The 9,362-nt window shown below is 49.9% G+C and overlaps 1 protein-coding gene across 1 annotated transcript; it reads right to left on the bottom strand.

The window, feature by feature from the left end:
• Positions 1 to 354: 354 nt before the first annotated feature.
• On the bottom strand, positions 355 to 8,910 carry LOC307204563 (kelch-like protein 25). Its single transcript, XM_079956156.1, has 5 exons — positions 8,782 to 8,910; positions 6,384 to 6,499; positions 4,328 to 4,406; positions 2,582 to 2,809; positions 355 to 1,879 (listed from the first exon to the last, which is right to left on the bottom strand). The coding sequence occupies exons 2-5, from the start codon at positions 6,475 to 6,477 to the stop codon at positions 418 to 420; spliced, it is 1,863 nt and encodes a 620-aa protein (XP_079812282.1). The 5' UTR covers positions 6,478 to 6,499; positions 8,782 to 8,910; the 3' UTR covers positions 355 to 417.
• Between the last annotated feature and the right edge of the window lie 452 nt (positions 8,911 to 9,362).

Raw genomic sequence — 9,362 nt, 5'->3', positions numbered from 1 at the left:
GGGTTTTGGGAGCAAAGGATCAGAGGCTTCGAGGAGTCAGGAATGAGAGACAGGTGATGGAAACACGCATTGGATAAGGGGGACCGTATCCTCTTGTCTGCAGAGGGAGCTATAGTGGTGGGTGGGTGGTGGAGCTGTGGGGCTGCCCTCCTTACTTGGCTGCTGCTGCTGCTGGGGTAGGACATGGCAGTGAGGAGATCAGGGCTGCCTCAGAGCTGCCCCGCCATAATCCCAGAGCCGTCTAGGTAGGCTGCAGTGATGCCAGTGCTGGGACAGCTCCAGAGCTCTGCACCAGCACACTGGCCGCTACCGAAAGGTCAGTTCAGCAGTCACAACAACAGCGACAACTGGGTATTTGGCTTCAGGTCTCTCTCTTTTTAAACAAACCAATTAAAAATAACAAGGACCCAAAATGTGCTAAGTAAGGTTGGCCACTGGGCAGGGTTCCAAGCTGTCTTCCTCCTGCTCCTCCACCTCAAAGGTAGATCCCCGGTGGAAGACAGCCAGGATGTTTTTTCTCGGGACGTTGAGCGGAATGCAGCCAAAGCCAAACGCCCCATAGTGGGGGTCGGGTAAAGTTGCCCCACACTGGACCCAGTTCTGCTGGCCTGGCTCCCAGTAATGGATCGCGCTGGAATAGCGGTCGTTGCTGTCGCCCCCGAAGACATATACCCTCTTCCTCCAGCAGACGACGCCCGGGTAAGAGATGGCGATGGGGAGGAGAGGGATGGAGAGTTCTTGGTTCACCGTGCCATCGCTCAACAGGCAGACGCAACGGCCGGTGAAGTACCGGGAGCCTTCGTTGCCTTCCCCAGAAAGCCCCCCGACCACAAATATGCAGTCGCCCAAGGTGACAGCGCTGGCCTCGTAGAATTCAAAGGCCATGGGGACCTGGGACCAGGCGCCAGATTTGATGTCGTAAACCAGGAACCCCTTGTGAGGGGCAGGAAGTTCGGTGTCATCCCTTTCCCCGCCGACGAGGTACAGTTTGCTCTTGAGTGTCACAGAGGCGAAATAAGTCAAGGCAAAGGGGAGACTGGAGATGTCCGTCCACTCCTCGCGCTCCAAGTCATAGCTCTCGGCGCACACGAGAGTCCCGGTGCTGTCCCAGCCTCCAGCAGCGTACAGCCTTTTCTGGCATAGGAGGAAGGCATGCCACGCCCGGGCTGTGGTCATGGGAGGCAGCTTGGACCAGTGGCCCCCAAGAGTGTCGTACACCAGGAGGTTATTGGAGTAGGAGCCATCTAAATGCTGCCCGCCGGTGATGTAGAGCTTGTGGCCCAGAGAAACGCAGCTAGGCGAGGTCAGCGATTTCAGGTCGGGAAGCTGCTCCCACTGCTCAGTGGACGGGTCGAAGAAGTGGACGTGAGAATCCAGCTCCTCGTCCCCCAGGCTCATCTTGCTCCATTTGGGGAGCCCCACGCACACAACGCCCTTGTGGTACATGCCTTGTCGTAGGCCTCTGCTGGCCCACAGCCGTTCAGGGACGCTGAGTTCCTCCCACGGCAGTCGGACGCACTCATAAAACTCTTCTGTCTCAGCCCGGACCTCGGCCAGTTCCTCAGGGCTCAGGAGAGAGAGGCGGATGTGGTCCATCAGGGCCGCGTGCTTCAGGAGGCGCTCGTCAGGGTTGTGGTACACCCAGCGACGCATGGCCCTGTAGATGGTCAGTTCGGAGTCCACCTCCAGGCCGTCCGAGGCAATTATGCTGACCAGGACGCTGAAGTCGAGGGCAAGGAAGGCTGTGAGCTCGATGAGGTGCTCAAAATGGAAGGCAATGTAGCGCGAGGCCGGGCGGAGGAGAGGCCGGTGATTGTGGGAATACGCCAGCACGTAAAGACCCAGGCAGTTCTCCATGGAAATCCTCTCCATGAGGAATCTGCAAGGAGCAAAGGAGGAAAGACTTTTCTCATATATGTCATGGGGGAGAGAAAATAGGTAGACTGGGACATGCTTTTCTCCCTCTTTCGTAATATCAGAACTTACAATATTAGAACATAGCAGAGCAATTGAAAGTGCTGCTTTTGACCTGCAAAGCCTTATCCCTCAAGGACTGCCTTTCTCCATACGAACTAACCTGAACCCTGCAACCATCATTTGAGGCCCTTCTTCATGTGCCCCTTCCATGGGATGGTGGCAACAGAAGAACAGGGCCTTTTCAGTGGTGGCATCCTATTTGCGGAATGCTCTCTCCAGGGAGGTGCCATCATTACATATCTTCAGGTGCCTGACAAAAACCTTCCTTTTTAAACAGGCCTTTGGCCATTAACCCCTTAGATGGGATGTTTTAATGTATCCCACCCCCTAGTCTTACGTATGGTTTTTGTTGTAAGTCATTTTTGTAAGCCACGTTGATATGCCATGGCAAAAAACAAGGAGGCTGAAGAGAACACGCTGGTTCTGAACTGGCTGTCCAACCCCACAGGGATGTGTCTTTAGATGAATGGCAAAGTTGTGGCCTTTCAGCTCTTTGGACTCCATCAGTGGTCAGGAGTGATGGGGAATTGTAGTCTGGAAACGTGAAGGGCCACAGCTTCCCCTTCCCTGTTTTTGATGCACTGACCTACCCCTTCCTTATTACCTGGTGATGATTTCCAACGCGGACGTGATTTGAAGCCTGCTGGCTGCTGTGAACAGATCTTCTACATCTTCAGAGATGAGGAGCAGCTCCCCTGTATAGATGTAATCCAGGAGCCTCTGGAGGGAGGAGGCGGTCAAATCCATCAGCACAATTTCGCCCTCCCGAGATTCCTTGAAGGTGCTGGTGAACATTCGCTGGAAGTAGAGGCTGATGGAAGCCAAGAGTGTTCTGGAGGGAAAGAGGAGAGATGCGCTAGGATGCATCACACACAGAGAAGAGGCGATAGAGAACATGTTTTGCACCTGGGCTGATTCTACCATTAGAAAGAGTGAGGCAGCTGCTTCAGGCAGGAGTTGCTGGGGTGGTGGTGGCAGGGACTGGCAGCAAGGATTTGAAGGGCAGGGCCATTTTTTGTCATGTGTCCTCCCCTCTGGTCCTGACCTAGCCAGCCACTAAGGATGCTGTCCCATCAGATGTATGAGAGTAAGAAGCTTCAACTTCCGGTCTGGTTAGCTTTCATACATGCACTGGGGTGGAGGGATCCTGCTTGCTTCAGGCAGCAAAATGTCTTGAGCAGGCATGCCCACCGTCTGGGCCAAATCCCCAGCATCTGTGGTTAAAAGGAGCTTAAGGAGCAGAGTGAGGAAAGAGGCTGACGTGCAGCTGCCTGCCAGTACGCCACCAGCCAGATGGAAGAGCGGTCTGGCTCTTTTTCTAAGGAGCTTTTGCGTACTAGGGAAGCAAAGCGCAACCTTGCTTCTGTGGACATCACTTAGTATAAGGCAGCTCTCTGCAAGAAGGGCTGTAGCTCAGTGGTGGAGCAACTGCTTTACATGCAAAAGGTCCCAGATTCAATAGCCAACAACATCTCTGGTAGGGCTTGGAGAGCTCCCTGTCCGAAATCCCAGAAAGCCACTGCCAGTCAGTGTAGGCAATAGAAGGACATAAGAAGAGGAGAAGAACCTGCTGGATCAGGCCCATCTAGTCAAGCATCCTGTGTTCACAGTGGCCAAGCACATGCTTGTAGGAAACCTGCAAGCAGGACCCCAGCATGAGAACTCCCACCCCTATGGCTTCCAGCAACTTTAGCATTTCTGACTCTGACTGTGGAGTCAGGGCATAGCCATTGTGGCTTGTGGACATCAATAGCCCACTCCTCCTCCATGCATTTGTCCAGTCCTCTGTTTAAGCTATCCAAATAGGTGGCCATCACTGCCTCCTGTGGCAGGTAGTTCCATAGTTCCATAACACTGAGCTGGATTGATCAATGGTCTGACACAGCATAAGGCAGCCTCCAATTTTCTGTCCCCGCCTTGATGCAGGTCAAATCCACTTTCTGTGTGTCTCAGCCAAAGTAACTTTGCACCTCTTCTCCTAGAATGCCTTAGCATATACTCCTACAGTCATACCTCAGGTTACAGAAGCTTCAGGTTGGGTTTTTTCGGGTTGCGGACTGCCAAAAGTACCAGAATGGGTTACTTCTGGGTTTCGGCGGTCACGCATGTGCAGAAATGCTAAATTGCGCTTTGCGCATGTGCAGAAGCACCGAATTGCAACTTGTGCGTGCGCAGATGCACCACTGCGGGTTGCGGACGCTGCGGGTTGTGAACGTGCAGCCCACACGGATCACGTTTGCAACCTGAGCGTCCACTGTACTTGATAAATGGCTTCCGTCTTTTCCTTAAAGTCCCTCCTGAGATGCCCCACCCCAGCAGAGCGTGGCTTGGAGTACTGCTGGCTTCTTACCTGTGGCAAGGGAACTTCCTTCCCTCGGCCACCAGGGTGACATCACAGAGCAATTGAGTCTGGTACAGCTGCCTGATACCTGCAGGGGTGAGAGGATGACATGAGGGGGTTAAAGGAGGCCGGTGAGCAGGTTTCGCTTCAACACACCAGGTGATGGTGCAAGTACATTAAAATGTTAAGCATGAGGTTGCCGGATCAGGCCGCATTGCAATAAATAGCATAAAATGAAGAGGACAACAGAGCGCCACATAAAATTTGCATGTGCTAATTAATGCACCCAGCCCTTGCTAAAAGCAGGATTGAATTCCCCACGCATCAGCTGATGTGTGGGGAACTCAAACCAGCTTGCTCGCTGTCTCCCCTGACACCAACTGTGACAGGTGGGAAGAGGCACCTGCCTGCCTATCACCTGACATTACTGTGATGTCAGGTGTCTGAGAGGCAGTGGTCCTGCCCACCTGTCAAAGTTGCTGGAGAGGGGGTGGGATAGAGAGAGAGGAAGATCTGAACCACTGGAGGAAAAAGGTTCCCCTTCTCTGCTCTATAACATAAGAAGCAATGAAAAAAAGAACAAAATGTTTCAAGGAAAAGGTACAGTGTTCCTTTTCTTTATAGTTGGGCACCTATAGGAAGCTACAAAATGTTTAAAATTAGGAGGGAAGGATTCCAGGCAAACTTGCTTTCCCAGTGGGGATGCTCCAGCACAAGACTCCTGCAGCCAACCCGGTTCTTCTGCTTGCTTGTCATGCAAAATCGAACGCACAGGGATAGGGAAAGTCCCTGCCAAGCCTTTAATTTATTTACCACTTATTTTGCTCTGGTTATCTCCCGCTTGGACTACTGCAATGCACTCTACGTGGGGCTACCTTTGAAGGTGACTCGGAAACTACAACTAATCCAGAATGCGGCAGCTAGACTGGTGACTGGGAGCGGCCGCCGAGACCATATAACACCGGTCTTGAAAGACCTACGTTGGCTCCCAGTACGTTTCTGAGCACAATTCAAAGTGTTGGTGCTGACCTTTAAAGCCCTAAACGGCCTCGGTCCAGTATACCTGAAGGAGCGTCTCCACCCCCATCATTCTGCCCGGATGCTGAGGTCCAGCGCCGAGGGCCTTCTGGCGGTTCCCTCATTGCGAGAAGCAAAGCTACAGGGAACCAGGCAGAGGGCCTTCTCGGTAGTGGCCCCCGCCCTGTGGAACACCCTTCCAGCAGATGTCAAAGCGATAAACAACTACCTGACATTCAGAAGACATCTTAAGGCAGCCCTGTTCAGGGAAGTTTTTAACGTGTGATATTTTACTGTATTTTTGGTTTTTATGGAAGCCGCCCAGAGTGGCTGGGGAGGCCCAGCCAGATGGGCGGGGTATAAATAATAAATTATTATTATTATTATTATTATTATTATTATTATTATTATTGTAACTTTTATAAACCACTTGATTTTTTTTAATAACAACAGGTTAAAAACAGATTAAAACTGGGATCAACTTTCTAAGCATGTGGACAGGCATGCCTAAGCAAAAATGTATTTAGCAGGGGGCCAAAAGAGTACCGAAAAGAGCAATCTAGGCTTCTTGAAAAGAAACTGTCACGAATCTTCCAACATTCAGCTTCGCTGCATGTCCTTGAGTTCTACCGTTTTCAGAAAGGGATACAGACTTTTCTCTATCCACTTTCTGGGGCGCAGGGGAAAGGCACCCATGAGGGTCCAGTTCTGGGAGCCCTGGTGCTGCAAGATCTGATTCAGGGGCCTCCTGCTGGCAGCCAGCTTCAGGTTTGGTGAACCCTCCAATTGGCAGGATTGGGGAGCATAGGATCCAACTCCTAGGGGCCGAGGGGGGTTCAGCCTCTCCAATAAAATATTTGAATGGCCGCCACCCCAAAAGTTGATGGCCATTGCCGTTCAAATGGTTTGTGTGCACCGTGTCATGTGATTGGGGACGTGTCATGTGGGACGGGGCTTATTCTCCCCCCCCCAATACTTTATTCAAGTTGGCACCCCTGTTAGGACGCCGCTCTGGCTTCTTAGCCTGCAATTCTGTAGCTTCACTTACCCTGCTTGATGATGTGTTTCAAAGACAGTAGTCCGCTTTGGGGGTCATCTGACCCCAATTCTTTCTCCCTCGGAGCCTCTGTAGTCTTAGCCATTGGGGATGTCTGGCGAGGAAAGCTGTTATCGCCATGAACAAAGATACAGAATGTTAGGTCTGCAATGTTGGGGTTATTCAAAGGGGTGCATTCATTTCAACCTGTTCACACAGACCTAAAAATGCAACCTGTAAAACACAGAATCATAGAATAGAATCATAGAGTTGGATGGACCTCAAAGGTTCTTCCTCTTGTTGTTCTGCTACTAATAATAATTGCATTTATAGCTCATCTTTCCTCCCGAAGAAACTCAAAGAAGCTGACATGGTCCATCTAGCTTAGTATTGTCTGCACTGACTGGCAGCAGCTCGCTATGGTTTCAGCCCTACCCAGAGTTTCCAGGGATTCAGCCTGGGATCATCTGTTGCAGATAAGGTGCTCTACCACTAAACTATGGGCCATTTCCCTAAGAATAAATCAAGATTTCAGTCCTCTTGGTTCTGATGTAAATAGGAATGCAGGAAACTTCCTTATACGGAGTCAGGTTTTGGTCTCTCTAGCTCAGTATTGTCTAGAGAGCCAGTGTGGTGTAGTGGTTAATAGCGGTGGACTCGTAATCTGGGGAACCGGGTTCGGGTCTCCGCTCCTCCACATGCAGCTGCTGGGTGACCTTGGGCCAGTCACACTTCTCTGAAGTCTCTCAGCCTCACTCACCTCAGAGTGTTTGTTGTGGGGGAGGAAGGGAAAGGAGAATGTTAGCCGCTTTGAGACTCCTTAAGGGGAGTGAAAAGTGGAATATCAAGTCCAAACTACTACTACTACTACTACTACTACTACTACTCTTCTTCTTCTTCTTCTTCTTCTTCTTCTTCTTCTTCTTCTTCTTCTTCTTCTTCTTCTCCTCCTCCTCCTCCTCCTCCTCCTCCTCCTCCTCAGTGGTAATGGCTCTCTAGAGCTTCAGGCAGGGAAACATTTCTGGCCTGACCTGGAGAGATACCTGGGATTGAACCCTGGAACCCTCTGCATGAAAAGCAGATCCCCTAACCACTAAGCCATGTGGACCTTCTCATAGGAAGCTGCCTTATACTGAGCCGGATCCAATTAATCTAACTCTTCAACATTTTCATTCATTCATACAGAGAGAGAGAGAGAGAGAGAGAGAGAGAGATGTATCTATAGGCTGTGTTTTCAGCACCACAACACAAAGCAAAATAATAATGAAGTCAAGATAAACCCAAGCAGCTGCATTACTCTTGTTTAAAAAGCATAAAACAATCCAGAATCAGACAGCATCATTAACACATTTTCTAAGAGGTTTTTTTTTAAAAGAAGTCCCTGTCCATAAATATGCAATCCAGAGAAAAGAACAGGAAAGAGGAAATTAAGCTGAGGAGAGCCTTCACACTGAGAGGCTGTCTACCTTTATACTGTCCTTATCACCCTTATTTCAAGATGGGGAAGCAGTGAGCCTGCAGGTGTCATTGGACTCCTAACTCCCAGCAGCCCTGATAATTGAGCTTGCTGGTTGGGATGGCATTAGTAGGGGTGAGAAACATCAGAGCTGCTTCTTCTTCTTCTTCTTCTTCTTCTTCTTCTTCTTCTTCTTCTTCCTCTTTTTCTTCTTCCTCTTCTTCTTAACTGAGGTTGGATGGCCATCAGTCAGGGATGCTTTAGTTGCGCTTCCTGCACTGCATACGGTTTGAATAGATGACCCTTGGGGTCTCTGTCATCTCTACAATTCTATGAGCCTATGATTATTTATCGATTTATCGATTTCCCACCCTTAACCATAAGGCCCCAGGGTGGATTGAAGCATTAAAACACAGTATTAGAAACAATTCAAAACAACTTGAAACCAAAAAAACAAGGCGGCTCCTAAAAAACATACATCTCAAGTGTCAAACGATCAGGGCAAAGAATTACAATGTCAGCATTCTCCAAAATCTGTATAATGAAGGTGTCCAGATACACCTCTGTGGGGAGTTCCACATCTTAGGGGCCACCACAGAGAAGGCCCTCTCCCCTTGAGCCACCCTTCACTGCGGGTGGACGAAATTTGTCTATAGGGAAGGAGGTGACCTTTCAGATATTTCAAATGTTCCCCACTGACCCCTCGCCCCCAATGGTTTCTTAAGCTGAATTAAGTATTTGTATAGTAGGATTAGAAAAAATAATCATATTGCGCTGTCAACATACATGATACATCACAAAGCAATGCCAAAAACTGGCAAGGTCCTTCGCTCCAAGGAGCCTAAAATTTGTGCTTTAATTGGTGGGCAGGAAGCAACTGAGGAGGGAAGGGAGAGAAGGTAAGAAAGAGGTGGTCAAATGCAGACAGACTGTAGGCAACGAGGACCACCATACCTGGGCCAGGGGGAGGAGTCAACAAACCCATGGGGGAGAGAGCTAGACAGGTGAGCTGAGGAGAGCTACCTCACAGGAGTGATGAGGAAGCATCATCTTGGTTGCCCGGGTAACCAGGATTCAGTGGGCTGGGGACACATTGGCCTGGTTGCCATGGTGACAAGGGCACAGATACCTTCTACCTTTAGGCCCAGCAGAAGTGAGAGCCTTGGGTGACACCCACACTGCACAATATCTCTTCCCAGAGCAACAGTTTCCAGCTCCTCGTGGGAAGAACCATGTGCTTTAAATGTGTGCTAAAGGGTGTGGATGTGACCTTTAGGGATCTCAAGTGAGTTGTGAACATCATCGAAAAGGAAGCAGGCAGTCAAAATCTATTTTAGGGCTGTGGGGGACAGACATTGAGCAACTTTAGCCTAGAGCAAATGAAACACATTAAGCTCCCTCGCTCCTCACCAACCAGTACGGTTGGCAATTTACCTGGGTTTGTAGCAACAACAGGTGGAAATGTAAACCATTACATCTTCTAGGATCACTTGGAAGAGCCAGCATGGTCTAATTGTTAAAGTTTTGGGTTTTTG

The sequence above is a fragment of the Podarcis cretensis genome (genome assembly GCF_951804945.1).
Source record: "Podarcis cretensis genome assembly, chromosome: 15".
Lineage (NCBI taxonomy): Eukaryota > Metazoa > Chordata > Lepidosauria > Squamata > Lacertidae > Podarcis > Podarcis cretensis.
This window is presented reverse-complemented; position numbering and strand designations above follow the sequence as displayed.

What these genes read in the sequence shown, in the direction of transcription:
- LOC307204563 (XM_079956156.1), bottom strand. Translation starts at nt 6,477, where the DNA reads ATGGCTAAGACTACAGAGGCTCCGAGGGAGAAAGAATTGGGGTCAGAT. An exon ending in AGGAAGTTCCCTTGCCACAG is followed by an intron (nt 2,810 to 4,327) that starts GTAAGAAGCCAG and finishes CTTTCCCTCCAG; the next exon opens with AACACTCTTGGCTTCCATCA. An exon ending in GCGTTGGAAATCATCACCAG is followed by an intron (nt 1,880 to 2,581) that starts GTAATAAGGAAG and finishes TGCTCCTTGCAG; the next exon opens with ATTCCTCATGGAGAGGATTT.